Source organism: Amblyraja radiata, chromosome 8 (assembly GCF_010909765.2).
Source record: "Amblyraja radiata isolate CabotCenter1 chromosome 8, sAmbRad1.1.pri, whole genome shotgun sequence".
Classification (NCBI taxonomy): Eukaryota; Metazoa; Chordata; class Chondrichthyes; order Rajiformes; family Rajidae; genus Amblyraja; species Amblyraja radiata.
In genome coordinates this window covers 49,291,221-49,307,191 of record NC_045963.1, presented here as the reverse complement: position 1 = coordinate 49,307,191, position 15,971 = coordinate 49,291,221, and the positions used below count along the sequence as shown (strand labels likewise).

Genomic DNA, 15,971 nt, shown 5'->3' with positions numbered 1-15,971 from the left:
ACAGTTCACACTGCCACCCAGCTTTGTGTCATCTGCAAATTTGCTAACGTTACTTTGAATCCCTTTATCCAAATAATTGATGTATATTGTAAATAGCTGTGCAACATTAGTGCAACATAAAGTCAGGTTAAAGATAACTCAAAGATCTCCAATGAGGTAGATGGGATGTCAGGACAACTCTCTGGTTGGTGAGAAGATGCTTTAGTTGCCTAATAACAGCTGGGAAGTAACTGTCCCTGAATCTGGAGGTATATATTTTCAAACTTCTGTACCTCTTGCCTGATAGGAGAGAGAAGATGGAGTGATCGGGGTGAGACTGATCCTTGATTATGCTGGTGGACTTGCCGAGGCAGCATGGAGTGGAGATGGAGTAAATGGAAGGGAGGTTGGTTTGCGTGATGGACTGGGGTGCGTCTACAATTCTCTGCAATTTCTTGTGGTCTTGGATGGAGCTGTTCCCAAATCATGCTGTAATGTATCCCGATAAAAATGCTTTCTACAGTGCATCTGTTGGTGAGAGTTGTTGGGCACATGCTGAACTTCCTAAACCTTCTAAGGAAGTAAAGGTGTTAGTGTGCTTTCCTGGTCATTGCTTTGATATGACTGGTCTGGGACAAGTTGCTGGTGATATTTACTCCTGGGAATTTCAAGCTTTCAAGCATCTCTGCTTTGGTGCCGTCAATGTATGTGTACAGCTTTGCTTCCTGAGGTCGATCAATATCTCCTTTGTCTTGCAGACATTGAGGGCAGTTTCACTGAGCTGGATAACAGAGGAATGTTAGGGGAGGATGCTGTGACTGATCACATCAACGTTGTGCAAGTTTGCAGTGCGGGATATAATTGGAGACCTTTCAACAAAATCAATGTTGTTGTGCTTGATCATGTTAAATACATGTTTCATATTTAGAGTCCCTAGTCAAACATCTATTTTTCCAATACAAGCCTGTTGGTATTTGCAGAAAAGCCGGTGATTCATTAACATGTGCCTATTGTATATAGAAGAGATGCTATGTTTGGACATTTGCCTCCAAATTCACCAAGTCATTCGCAGGATGTGGGAATTTTTTGGTATGGTCAGCTTTATAGAGCAGAGAATTGTAACAGCAACAGCACAGAAAGGGATATTTGGACAATAGGAGTCTATGCCAGAACCTAGTCAAGCAATTTCCTCATTCCCATTCCTCTGCACATTATTGTCCCTCAGTGCTTATCCATATCCCCTCCGAATGGGTAGATTCATGTTGTTTTCACTCACCATAAATGGTATCTAGTTTTACTGCCCATCGAATGGACCAGTCTACTGGGGCATCCAAGAGGGCTATTGAAAATCAGTCACAGTTTGTGTAATAGAATAAATACAAAAAATGCTGGAAGACACTCGTCAGGTGGCATTTGTGGAGACAGAAACAGTAAAGTCTCAGGTTGAAGACCCTACTACTGGACTGGGGAAGAAAGAAAACTAGTTATTTTTAAGTTGCAGAGCGGGTGAGAAGGGGATGGATAGGACAAAGGGACTTTGGGACAAGGGGTCTCGGATAGGGTGAGGGGAGGTTGCCTAAGTGATGTTTATGGTGCCATCTGGTTAATAGATTAATGAGGGAAGCTAACGATCAGAAATATTCCCTATGTCTTATCCATCCTTCCCCACCATCTCTCTCCTTATGTTAACTTATTCCCCACATCCCCAGTTTTCACGAAGGATCTTTGACTAGAAACGTTGTCTATTATTCGTTCCGGAGATGCTGAGTGTTTCCAGCATCTTTTTTTATTTCAGATTTTCAGCATTTTAATTTTCTCTGTTGGAAATGGAACAAGTAATAGGCCAGATCAGTCAAGGCAGCAGATTTCTTCCTAAATTGGGTTGTGACAACCATGTATTGATTCCACGGGCAAAATTCCCAAATTTCTAGATAGACACAACATGCTGGAGTAACTCAGCGGGCCAGACAGCATCTCTGGAGAGAAGGAATGGGTAACGTTTCGGGGTCGAGACCCGAGTTCTAGATGTCAGATTCACCTAATGAATGTAAATTCCCAGGTACTGTGCGGGGATTCGAACCTGTTATTTATGAATTACCAGTCAAGCTGTTAGTATAATCAGCCAAATACTCCGTCGTAACTTCAGCGACAACCCGGGGAGAGGATTTAACGGCTCCCTGCTTGATAGGAAACCGCTTTTGGAAGCCGATTTTACAAACATCAGAAGATATACATAACAAGCTGGAGTAACTCACCGGGACAGACAGCATCTCTGGAGTGAACGAATGGGTGACGTTTCGGGTCGAGACCCTTTACACACAACTAATCACTCGCTAATAAGATGGCATGTTCCCTTTTTCTAAATAAAATATTTTTAAATTGGTGACCCGGTGACTGCGTGAGGATGCTGATTTTGACTGAGTTTTACGCTTTCCAGGAGCATGCAGCTGCTGATGTTGTCTGTCCGCCTGTGCATCAGCACCGAGCCGATCTCCCCATTCCCAGAACTTCACCACGCCGCCCCTTACAACAGGCAGCCCGGACTCCCCCCTCCTTTCTGCAGCTCACTGCACCATACGCAGATATAAGTGTGCCCCTCCCACTAGGCAGTCCTTGGCATTTCGCTCGGTGCTGTTGCTGCATCTGCCCAGCCAGCATGAACTGCAGCTGACAGAGTGCCAGTGGCACCTGAGTTGTCTGCTGAGCCCCGGCACATCTCCTCTCGCCTTTCTCAGCCCAGCCCCCCCCCCCTTTTTTCCCCCCCCAGGGGTGTGGAGCTCGGAAATGACCGACTGGAACAAAAATATGGAAGTTAAACACGACCGCCTGCCGGAGGAGCCTTACGATCAGCTGAAACTGAAAACCGGAGCCAAGGAAGCTACCCCGAGCCCTCCCCGGGCGGCGAGCAACTTGTACAGCGCTGCCAAGAAGAAGGATTACACCGTGTCCGTCTACCTCGATAACAAGTCGAAAAGCGAGCATGTGAGCTAATTCATCACATCTTAAATCTACCTTTCGATTTTCGCATGGTGGGAGAGATTTTAGGAGTTCTTTCTAGCGGGATGTGATAATTGAACCATCAATTGTTAAATAATGTATATGCTTCTAATGCACACGCTCTGGAATTGGCCATGGTAACGGCACCAAGCATCATTCCAATCTTATTGACTGCAAAGTTTAGATTATCTTATTTTTTCCTTGAAATGGCGCCTAAATATATTCGGGGTAGTGGAATGCTTTTGAATTAGTTATTTCCACCGTAGAACTTTCGGCGCTGACTAGACCTCGGACAGTAGCCGGGCCAGAGCACGGTCGCGGAGAGTCCCGGCGATGCAGCGGCTAAATGTGGGGAATTGCTGTGACTGACTCTTACCCTCACAGACCCAGAGCAGCGATTCCTCAACCACCGTAATACCAACAGACTCCTGGAAAATGTACCGGAGCGAATGGCACGTTTTGGATGAGGGAGTGGTTGGTCCAGATACTAATAAATTCCCCGCTTGCAAATATCAAATCCTCGCCAGCGGCCGGTGAATTAATCCTGGCGCGGTGGCTTTAATTGATTTTAAATGGAATCACATTCGTAAGTGGCAGGTCACTTTACTTTCTAATGTATAAACACCAACGAGGTTGGTCATTCACTGGGTTAACTAATATTCAAGACCACAATAAAAAAAACAGAAGACACAAGGAACTGCAGATGCTGGAATCTCGAGCAAAACACAAAGTGCTGGAGTAACTCCGCGGGTCTGGCAGCATCTGTGGAGTGGAGGGAATACACGTCGGCGTTCTGTCCACTCCATTTACAGACGCTACCTGACACAAACCCTGTTTCTCTTCCCGTCTGACTTGCTGAGTATTTTCACCATTTTATATGTCGATGAACTGTGGTTCAATTCTGGCTCTGATTAAACCTGAATCACTGTCTGCTATGGGGCCTGTCACCACTCCTTGATATCAAGGAGTCTTTATGAATCTTCTCCCTGGAGAAGGGGGGAGATCAGGGAGTATCGCCCTCGTGGCTTCTGGGCAACAGAGAAGGTTAGAGGAGATTCATGGGATCGAAAGGCAAATATAAAAAATAATTTGGATTGCTGAGGCTCTTGTAAAGTTCTACAGATACTTTGTGACACAGTCTCATTGAGCTACTGCCTCACATCGCCAGAGAACCCGGTTTGATCCTGACCTCGGGTGCTGTCTGTGTGTAGTTTTTACATTCTCCCTATGACTGTGTGGATTTCCTCCAGGTACTTCAGTTTCTTCCACGTCCTAAAGTCGTGCGGGTCTGTAACTTGATCGGCCTCTGTAAAATTGGCCCTTGTGTGTCGGGAGTAGATGAGAAAGTGGGATAACATAGAAAAAGTCTGATTGGGTCATCGATGGTCAGTGTGGACTTGGTGGGCCGAAGGGTTTGTTTCCATGCTGTATCTCTGAACTAAACTAAACTTTGCAATGACAAAGATGGAAAACGCATAGAGCAAAGAGATATATTAGAAGAAATGTCTAATCCTGACCAAAGAGATGGTTGAAAGGTGTTGGTTTAAAGTTGTGGTGTCACCTTTTCAGATGGCAGGGTGAGAGGGATATATACAGGTGCCAGGGTCAGAGAGTGGTAAAGATGGAGGAGCTGCAGAACTGGAGAAAGTTACAGAAATAGGGAGAGCAAGGTGACAGAGGGGCTTAGTTTAAATATGACAACTGGAGGATTATTGCAGGAAATGCAGGATTATTGGCTGGGGGAAAAAAATAATTTAGATCTAAACTAGACTAAGTGGGACCCGTTGGGTCCCTGTCACAGTGACGTGCGGTGAAGTCAATGGCTGGGGAGGCACTGGCTAGTATCAGTTGCCCGGCTCTCCCTGTATTGATCACCGCGTCTCCCCGAGGAGAGAGAGGGGTGGAGCCGTGGCTGGGAGGGACGGAGAGAGAAGAGAAGGGAGAGAGAGAGAGAGAGAGAGAGAGAGAGAAGGGAGGGGGTAGAGAGAGAGAGAGAGAGAGAAGGAGGAGAGAGAGCGAAGGGGAGAGAGAGAGATGGGGAGAGAGAGAAGGGAGAGAGGAACAATGGCACGCTATAACCCGCAGCAGTCCCATTCTGACCGCCGCCGAACCCCCCCACCGCACCATTGTTCACGGCGGCCCAGTGATGTCTCGGCTCTGACAATTCGAGGGATCTAACCGGTAACAACATTAAGAGCAGCCCCGGGCCGTCGCCTTCCCCGACTCCAACCTGGGCTTGAAAAATCTTGTGGTGGGCCTGATGTGTCCCGCGGGCCATATTTTGGAGACTCCTGCCTTACATGAACTAAACAAAAATGTGCAGAAGTACAAAAATTGATGACTTCATTATTGTGATAAGTATAGATCTATAAAAAAAAATCTAATAACTTTCTAATGTACCGACAAAGTCTACCTTCCCAATGACTGTTTTTTGGCTGAGTGGCGTATCTTGTTCCACTCCATGATCTTTGGTCTGCGCCGCCGCTGCTGAAGCTTGCTAACGTGGAGGGAGAGTGAGGCCCCGTCAGTTATGTAAGCCTACGTAATTGATGCTTGCTCTTCCTCCACTGGGCTCAAGGCACTCCCCCTTGTGAGGCAGATGTGATCGCTGCCTCCCCTGGAGCTTTTTCAATGCAGTTTTATGTGAGACGAGCAAGCACAAATTTAATATCTTTACATGTGAAATAAGTTACCTGGACTATGGAAGGTGAGGACATGTAATGAAGGGGTTTACACACATTACATTGGTGACATACATAGAGATAGTAACAGGCACACGCTTATTGCCCGCGCTCCATTCAGTTTCTGAGGGGTTGCGCAATCAGAGGGGAGCCTCAGCTCTTTGCTGCCTCACCTCTCATCTCTTCATGTATTTGCCACGAAAATGTGGCGATTTTTACTAAAAACAATGATTAGATTCATATAGAATGACATTTATAACACAGATCAGTGGAAAAATCTTTATATTTATTTTATTATAATTTTTCTTGACTTTTCTTAACAGCTATGCCTCCCCTGACCGCACGTCCCTGCCCTGGCACATGGGAGGCCTGGTCCCCCAACGCAACCCGTTCCCCCAACGCAATATTCCACCACTCACCCACAGCCCCCAACTGGGCAGGTGCGGCTCATTTACCCACATCCCCCAGCAGTTCATCCCCCTCCTCTTCATCCTCTCTCATTTCCCCTCCCTCACCTCTCCCTCCCTCTCCTTTCCCCTCCCCTCAGTCACTCCCTCCCTCCCTCCATAACCTCTCCCCTCCCTATCCCCCTCCTATCCCTCAACTCCCCCACTCCTCACCTTCCCGACCTCCCCTCCCACTATCCCTCCTGGCCTCCCCCACTGCCTTCCTTTCCCTCTGTTCCCCAGTCCCTACCTCCCCTCTCTATTCCCCCTCCTCCCCCACTCCCCCTCCTCACCTCCCCGACCTTCCGCCTCCCTACTCCCTCCTCTCTCTCAATCCCCCCACTCACCTCCCCAGGACGGCGATGAAATTGTACTTGAGGCGGGGGCTGTCGGGGGGTGGGGGTCGAGCGTCCTGTAGTCGGGGGAGGGCTTGAGGCGGGGGCTGTCAAGGGGGGGGGGGGGCTTGAGGTGGGGAACCCCAGCCCAGCGCCCGGGAGGGGGGGGGGGGGCAGAAATGAAAAATAGAAGGGAATTATACCCGTGGAGCCGTCGGTTCGCCGTTGTGGGAAATAAAATGGTGATAAAAATTATGGAAAGGCCCCCAACTGTGCAGGCGCGGCTGAGGACCCGTCACACACTAACCCCCCCTCACACACTAACCCCCCCCTCACACACTAACCCCCCCTCACACACTAACCCCCATCACACACTAACCCCCCCCACCACACTAACCACCCCTCTAACCCCCCCCCCCCCACTCACACACTAACCCCCCGCCCACACACACTAACCCCCCCACGCACACTAACCCCCCCCTCACACACTAACCCCCCATCACACACTAACCCCCCTCACACACTAACCACGCCCTCACGACCCATAACCCCCCCCTCACACACTAACCCCCCCGTCCACACTAACCCCCACGTCACACACTAACCCCCACCTCACGACACTACCCCCCGTCACACCCTAACCCCTCCCCCCCTCACACCCTAACCCCCCCTCACACACTAACCCCCACCCCTTACACACTAACCCCCCCTTCACACACTAACCCCCCCTTCACACACTAATCCCCCTCCCCCCACACACTAACCCCCCTCCCCCACACACTAACCCCCCCCTCCCCCACACACTAACCCCCCTCCCACACACACTAACCCCCCCCCCCACACACACACACACTAACCCCCCCTACACACTAACCCCATATCTCTATCTCCATATCTGTCTCTCTGTCACCTCTATCTCCCACTCCTTTTCTCTACCCCCAGTCACTGTCAGGTGGCAGCTGAGATCCCATTGTCGGGTGGCGGAATGTTCACGGCAGCGTATGTAAATGAGATCCCATTGTGATTGGAGGACTGTGAGATGCCATTGTGACGTCATCGCTGTAAGCTGCCAGAAAACTGTCACAGCAGTCACAGTTATTTGTTTCAAAGTGGGCTTTTTTACATGTTTAAATATCAATAACTTGTGAAACATAACATAAAATCTGAAGGAAAATTTATAGGAATGCAAACGGGACAACGGTGTAATATGTGTAATACTTTATATGTGTAAAGATTGGATGGGCTGGAATGTCCATTGGAGTTTAGGAGAGGCAACTGGATTGAAACATAAGATGCTGGGTCTTCACAAAGTACATGTAAAGAGTTTGGGAACTAGGAGATGCTTCTTCAAGAAAGATTATATTACTTTTTTCTCTCAGAATCATTGGAACACAATTCTTAAAGGATTGGGCAGGCTAGATGCAGGAAAAATGTTCCCGGTGTCGGGGGAGTCCAGAACCAGGGGTCACAGTTTAAGAATAAGGAGTAGGCCATTTAGGACTGAGATGAAAAAAAACTTCTTCACCCCAAGAGTTGTGAATCTGAGGAATTCTCTGCCACAGAAGGCAGTGGAGGCCAATTCACTGGATGTTTTCAAGAGAGAGTTAGATTTAGCTCTTAGGGCTAAAGAAATCAAAGGATATGGGGAAAAAGCAGGAACGGGTATTTTAGGTTATCAGCCATGATCATATTGAATGGTGGTGCAGGCTCGAAGGGCCGAATGGCCTACTCGTGCACCTCTTTTTCTATGTTTCCTCAAAAGGAAATGAATGGAAGCAGAATGTCTGAACATTTTTAGGACATAGATTTTCTGATGAGCAAGAGTTGAAAACCTACCAGGGGTTGGTGGAAGTGCAAAGCTGAGGTTAAGATCAAGTCAGCCATGATCTTGAGGAACAGTGCAGGCTGTGTGGCCTCTCCCTGGCCCAATTTACATACTTGTATGTTCACATGTACATTATGGAAAGGAGATAAGCATAGAAGCACAACCTGTGTACAAATGTTAGACTGATTGAAGATAGTGTCATTTTCTTCAGGGCAGTGGTCAACAAGGTTGTTCAACTCATTGGCATGTCTTGGAGAGAATGTTAGGTTGAGAATGTTAGTTCCAATATTCTCTGTTTAGCTGGAATCCAGAATTTGGGCCATATTGAGCCATAAATACTGGAGAGGTAGAGCTGGGATTATCCAGTTGGTATAAAAAGCTGATCTGATATTTGAGGATGATATCACCAAGGGAGAGCATTTAAATTATGAATGTGATGATCTAAAAATAGATTGTGTGGTTCTCAAGGATCCCATGTTTTTCTTTGTGATAAAAGCTGCAAGTTTGTAATGCATTGTTGCAGAAGAACAAGCAATTGTAGTGCATTTACTACATGGTCAGCATCCCAGCCTCTGTTCTCAGCCTCCAAATATATTTTAACTGTTGTTATTGTCATACCTCAATTATTTCCTTTGGCAGCTCATTCTATTTACCCACCACCTTCTGTGTGGAAAAAGATGTCCCCTATTAAATCTTTCTTTTCTCAATTGCCCTCTAGTTCTTGATTCCATTATCCTGGGGAAAAAGACTATGTGCTTTCACTTGGCCCCTCATAATTTTGATACATCTCCATAAGATCACCTCTCAGTCTCCTATGATCCAACCTAGCTTGCCCAACCTCTCCATTTAGCTCAGGCCTTCGAGTTTTGGCAACATCCTCATAAACCTTCTCTACACTCTTTCCAGTGTCATGTCATCTCTTCTAGAACAGGAATTTAATACAATACAGTGTGGCATCAGATTGTTGTGCAACTGTATCATAATGCCCCAGCTTCTGGACTCAATTCCCTGACTGATGAAGGTCAGAGTTCCAACAGTCATCTTCACCACCCTGTCTATCTCCTACACCAATTTCAGCGATTTAGCATTTGTACTCCTAGATTCCTCTGCTCTACAACACTCCCCAGGCTCCTACCGCTCACTGTGAAAGTAAAAACCTGGTTTGATTTCCCAAAATGCAACAACACATACATATAACTGTTCTAAGATTATTATTGAACATTTCAGGAGATATAAACATGCATTTGGAAGTAGATTACATGATTACAGGGGTTTTGGAGAGGAAAGGGAAGTTGCATTGCTTTTAAGTGGGTTCATTTTCATTGAAGATGCATCATTGTGGATGGAAATTTACAAAATGCTGGAGTAACTCAGCTGGTCAGGCAGCATCCCTGGAGAACATGGATAGGTGTTGTTTCGTGTCGGGACCCTTCTTCAGACTGTTCAGACCCGTAACCTCACCTATCCATGTTCTCCAGGGATCCACTGCCTGATCCACTGAGTTACTCCAGAATTTTGTGTCTTTCCTTGGTAACCAGCATCTGCAGTTCCTTGTTTCTACATCATAGTGGAAGTTTTGAATTGGAAAGAAAAGGGCTTGAAGAGAGATTTGCAATGCCAGCTCCAACCGGGACTGGAAGGTGGTTGACTGATCAGGTATTCATTGGGCATGGATGTGCGAGAACAGGACTTGAGTTTCCTGGAAGTCAGTTATGCGAAGGCACTGAACAAGGTGGGGAACTGGGAAATTATACAAGATGTGAGCTGGTGTTAATGAACAGGGAGAGGTTTGGATGACTGAGTAGAAAGATTGGGTGGAAGCACAATAATTTAAAATAAGCTGTCTTTATCATGATAGTGTGGGAATCCATGCACATGTTACAGCTGTTGAGTGTATATGGAGAAGGCAAGATGCAGAGATTTAGAGAGGTAAATTTTTTTAAAGTACAAAATATTTCTGCATGAAATCAGTTATTATCCGTGTTAGGCTATGCAAAGCTGACAAAGGACATGTGAATAAAGAGATTACTAGAAAGTCATGACGGTAAACTGTGTTCGCTGGTAGTTTAGATGACACCAAGTTTGTAATTATCATTTTTTTTTAGCATGTATTTAAGACTTGGTATTGGCCCAATTTAAGCAGGAATGCAGCCAATAGCCATGGGATTTTGAGCCTATATATTATTTTATATGTGTCAGATGCTGTGACTAACACTGTTGCTTCAAAGCCAGAAGGTTGTGAAATGCAGGGCAACTGGTGAGACTTAATCTGGGAAGTTGCTCCATGCTGAGGATGTGCTAATTGGTCCTTCAGAAGAAACTATAAACCAAGACTTTGTCCATTTCCTTGTGTAGACTAAAATAGTTTATAATGGTTTAAATCATAAAATGCTAGAAACACTCAGCGGGTCAGGCAGCATCTGTGAAAAGAAACAGTGAACTTTTCAGATGGTAAAACATTCATCAGAACTAATTCCATTATTCTCTATTCTTATTTCCAATTTCCAACACCTGCATTATTTTGCTTTAGAAGACATCTTGTTTCTCTTTCCATCGATACTACCCGAATTGCTGAGTGTTTAGAGCATTTTCAGGCAGATTATGAGCTCATCCCAAGCCTAGAGCTTAGACCTCTTAGAAGTGATAATGTCACCTTTGAACCAAGGCTGGCAACTTAAATGCAACACAAAGAGTGGCCACAGGTATGTTCTCATAAAACATGTAACAGTACAGCACAAGAACAGGCACATCAGCCACTGATGTCTATGTTGACCAAGATGCCAATTTAAACTGCACATCTGCCCGCACGTGGTCTATATCCCTCTATTCCCTGCCTGTTGATGTATCTGTGTAAAATGCCTTTTAAACATTGCTATCGTATCAGTTAAATAATGCTATTGCATTTGCTGGCAATATCCTTAAGGGAACGAAATTGTCCATCTATGTGTAGTCTGGCCACTGTGTAACTATAACCCCACATCAACATGGTTAATTGTTAACAGTTCTCTGAAGTAAACTAACATCTCACTCAATTTTATCCTGCTGCTCCAATTAAAATGATCTGTAATGTTCTTCTCAGAAAAAAGAATTGCCAATGACGATGGTCTCCTTGAAGACAGCTGCATTTCGAGAATTACTTCTTAAAACTATAAATGGAAGGCTAGTTATCTAACATCTGTCATTCAGAAATACCACAATCCATTATTAAGGAGGTAATGGTTGGATGGTTAGAAAAGCATATGGCAATCAAGCAGATTCAATGTAGTTTTATGAAAGGGAAATTATATTTGATAAATTTATAGAGTTCTTTGAGGATGTGAAAAAAGGGGTGATTCAGGCAAACAAGTAATGTTGTATACTTAGATAGTCATAGAGTGAAACAGGCCCTTCAGTCCAACTTGACCACACCGGCAAACATGTCCCAGCTACACTAGTCCCATCTGCCTGTGTTTGGTCCATATCCCCCCTACTTGGATTTCCAAAAGGCATTAGACGAGGTGCCATGTAAAAGATAACTGCAAAATGGGTTGGGGGTAACATATTGCCAAGGATAACGAGGTTGTAATTCTTTGGTGTTCTCTACCCCAGAGTCACATTGACAATATTGAAGGCAGCAAGTGACAGACTATTGAACAACAAATGAGTCCAAGTGTTGCGAAGGAGTGGGAAAGTGGTATTGAGACCCAGATTGAAAAGTCCATGATCTTATCAAATGAAAAAGTAGGTTAGAGAGGAGTGCCTACTCCTGCTTCAGTTTTTTTAAAATCATTTAACTTGTTTAGGAAGCCTAGGATCAGTGATTGTTTTTCAATTCAGCACTGCTCCTAAAAACTTGGCCAACTCGAGATCAGAGAATGCATTGGACTTGTCCAATTAGTAAGGGATGATACCAAACTGTGGTCTGTTTATACCATGGTCAAAGACATTAGTTGATTCAGCTTGCTGTTCTCTGGTATTTTTAGTACACTGGATAATGTCTGTTAAATTCTTGTCAAATGTATTTTAATAGAATAGGGTAACACTTTAAAAATAAACTGGTTCATGACTGCCATAGAATAGTTTATTAACAGTTTGCCTAAGTTCCATCACAGGAAACACATCTCCTGACATTTTCACTATCCCCTATTTATAAGGATGCTACAACTGCACTTGTTATACTCACTTTAATGCCCTAGTGGAAATATTGAACAGCAGAGCACTTCCCTCAAAGTGCAAGCTGTGGGAACCAGACTGAACGGCAGACTAAACTCTGGCCATTTTGTTCTCAGTGCAGATACTCTTTTTTTCTGATTGGGTTTCTAGGTAAGTATCTAAAACACTTCCAGTGTTTCTACATCGAAAATGCAGGCCTTTCAGACCAAGCTAACCATCGACTACCCATTCATACTAATCTTATTTACCAGGGCTTGGTCCAAGGTCTTCCACACTTTTGTTATTCAAGTGCTTATCTAGCAATTTAAATGTTGTGCGAGTCTCTGCCTCCACCACTCTCTCAGGCAGTGCATTCTAAACTAACCATCTTCTGGTTCAAAGGAAACATACTACATTGCTTCTAAACCTCTTACTCCTTCCCTTAAGCCTAAGGCTTTTGGTTATAGACACCTTTGACATGCCCTGTTCTATAAAATTAGTAAATGTTTGGTTGCTTAGGAGTGTTGATCTACAATGAGAAATTGGAGTGCAAGTTGAAAGCACCGTAAAAGTGCATAGATGGAATGAAAGAGCATTTGGTATCTTTGTGTGGGAAGGATCTGCAGATGCTGGTTTATATCGAAGATAGACACACAATGCTGGAGTAACTCAACGGGTCAGGCAGCATCTCTGGGTCCCGTTTCTACAGAGATGCCAACTGACTTGCTGAGTTACTGCAGGATTTTGTGTCTATCATTTGGTTTCTGTGCCTTCATAAGCAAATATTGTGTACAATTCTAGTTGCCATGCTGCAGGAAGGATGTGGTAGCAAAAGGAAAATGCAGAAAATATTCACCTGGAATGCAGGGCTGTGGTCATAAGGAGAGATTGAATAGGTTGGTCTTAATCTCACTAGTACAGATGGTGAGATCTGAGGGGTACGTTTTTCACATACATGCTGGTGAATATTTGGAATGAGCTCCAGAGAAGGTGGTAGGGGCAGAAATAATGACAACATTTAAAAGGCACTTGGACAGGAACTTGGATAGGGAAGGAGTAGAAGGTCTTGTACATTTCTAAGATGATTGGACGGGCTAGTGTTTTGTAAAGCTTAACGTTTATTTGGTTAAAGGTGTAAAGAGGAGTGATTACAAACAAGAAGGAAGTAATTGATCTTTTTACTTTACAATGAGTCAATCCAATAGATCCCTATAGAATGCTGTGGTTTGAGAGTTATATTGCTGGCAGGATGAAGATTTTTATATGAGTAAATTCCCTTTCAGTTAATGGATATAAGAAAGTCTCTGAGGTGTTATAAAGTATCAATTTGCATCTTTACTGTATAACCACTGGACGAACATACATCATTGCTTCATTTAATTCTAAAGCACAGTGGAGGATATTGTAATATACTTGAAAATCTTTCCATAACTGATAAATGGGGAATACATTGGAATTTTACTCCATATGAGAAGTTCATAGTTAATCGTTTCTCAATAAGTATCAGAATGGTCATTCTCTCCAAGTTACAGAGCATTGGGGATTGGAGTAAGAGGGGAAAGCACTTTATAGAAGTGGACTTTATACCCCATGTATAACGAAAACTCTCATCTTGTTATCTTCCGGTTTGTGTTGTTTTTACATTTGCGCAAAATAGTTACGTGATAGTGCTACGATTTTTCGCCACCTTACTCACCGTTGTCCTGTGCTGCAAATGCACCAAGTTTTGTTCCTCCACTGTAACTCACCGGTTGCAGCCCGCCACCCTGCTGGCGCCCACCTTCCTGCTGGCGCGGCCCGCATACCTGTCTGTCAACACCCGCCGCCTGCCTGCCTGCCGGCGCAGTGTTCCTGCCGGGGATACCAAGGCCTGGGCGCTGAGCCTGGCTCTGAAGGCGTCGACGGCTGATGCTCCGGGGCACGCAAGAAGGGAGAAGAGCGGCAACCTCAAGATCCTGGGGAGGTGAGGCCGGAGAGTGGGGGGATTGAAGGAGAAGAGGGAGTGGAGAGGGAGGGGAAAATGGGGGAGGTTAGGAGGGAGAGTGGGGGAGGAAGGGGAATAGAGGGAGAGGAGGGGGGAGTGGGGGAGGTAGGGAGTGGGGAATAGAGGGAGAGGAGGGCAGTGGGGGATGTGAGGAGGGACAGTGGGGGGGATAGGGGGAGGTGGGGGATAGAGGGATAGGATGATGGTAGGGAGGGGAGAGGAGTTATGGAGGGAGGGAGAGAGGGAGTGACTGAGGATAAGGGGAAGGGGAGGGAGAGGTGATTGGGGAGGGGAGGAGGAGAGGGGAAAGAAGAGGGGGGATGGAGTGCTGGGGGATGAGGGGAAATGAGCGTCATTTGGGGCTAGGGGTGAGTGGTGGAATATTTCGTTGGGGTAAGGATTATGTCGGGGGACCAGGCCTCCCGTGTGACAGGGACCCAACTGGTCCCACTTAGTCTAGTATTTAAATAAAAACAGGCCTTTTGTGCTCCTGACCAAGGAAAAAGGACCATTTAGTTTTTGGTAGAACAGTACCTCAAACATGTGCAGAATTGATAGATTTCAGAGAAACAATAAATCATTTTTAAGCAGCTGATATCTACTCCAGTTGGTATATCTGATACTCAAGAGAATCAGACGGACAATTTACAGTCTGGCTCTTTGGCAATATCAGTATGAAATGTTAAAATTGAGAAAAAGTAGAATCAAAAATGGTACTGACAAACAGTAAAATACTGTAGGCACAAGAAACTGCAGATGCTAGAATCTGGAGCAAAAAAAACTGTTGGAGGAACTCAGCAGTCAGAGAGTATCTGTGGAGGCAATGGACAGATGATATGTTGGGTCATGAAGACTTCAGTGTCTGAAAAAAGAGCCCTGTCCTCATCTGTCCATTTTGCCCAAAGATGCTGCCTGATTCACTAGGTTTCTCCAGCAGTTTGTTATTCAAGTAAAATACTGCATGTTGCAATTAAATTATACAACTCGAGACACAAAGTACTGGAGTAACTCAGCGGGTCAGGCAGCATGACTGGCTGAGTTACTCTAGCACTTTGTAACTTCTTTTGTAAACTAGCTTCAGCAGATCCTTGTTTCTAAAGTGTGTAATTCAATTGTTTCGTATAGCTACAACAGTGAAATAAAATAATAAGAGCGGTAAAAGGTTTTGTTACAGAGAATGTAAGCATTACTAGCAAGGGCAGCATTTATTAACCATCTCTAATTGCCACTGAGAGATTGGTGGGGGACATCATGAGCTTTGCATTCTATATGGTAAAGAAAGTCTAGTTTTGTTAGGTAGGGATTTCCAGGATTTTACCCAGTGATACTTTAGCAACAGTGTTATATATAACAGTAGGAAGTTTTGGGTTCCTGGCCAAAATTACATCATGTGTCTTTGCAGAAGCAATCAACGAGGATGCCTTTGTCCGTTGGATGAGCTGCTAGTTGAGCAATCACTTGAGTCAATGATTTCAGGGCAAAGAGTTCGATAAATTAGCCTGTGGTGACATACTATCAGAATTGTCTCTTTCTTTCCCTAATAGTTATTATTTCTAATTAATTAGAATGTTTGGAAAATTCCCATTAATAATA

At 44.9% G+C, this 15,971-nt stretch overlaps 1 protein-coding gene across 1 annotated transcript in view; it reads left to right on the top strand.

Annotated features, from left to right (window-relative positions):
• The first annotated feature begins 2,614 nt into the window (after positions 1–2,614).
• Positions 2,615–15,971, top strand: part of pld5 (phospholipase D family member 5) — a 77,377-nt gene continuing 64,020 nt past the window's right edge. Inside the window, exon 1 of the mRNA XM_033025842.1 lies at positions 2,615–2,961. Within this exon, the coding sequence (XP_032881733.1) occupies positions 2,764–2,961 (198 nt within the window). The 5' untranslated portion in view covers positions 2,615–2,763. The remainder of the gene's footprint in view (positions 2,962–15,971) is intronic.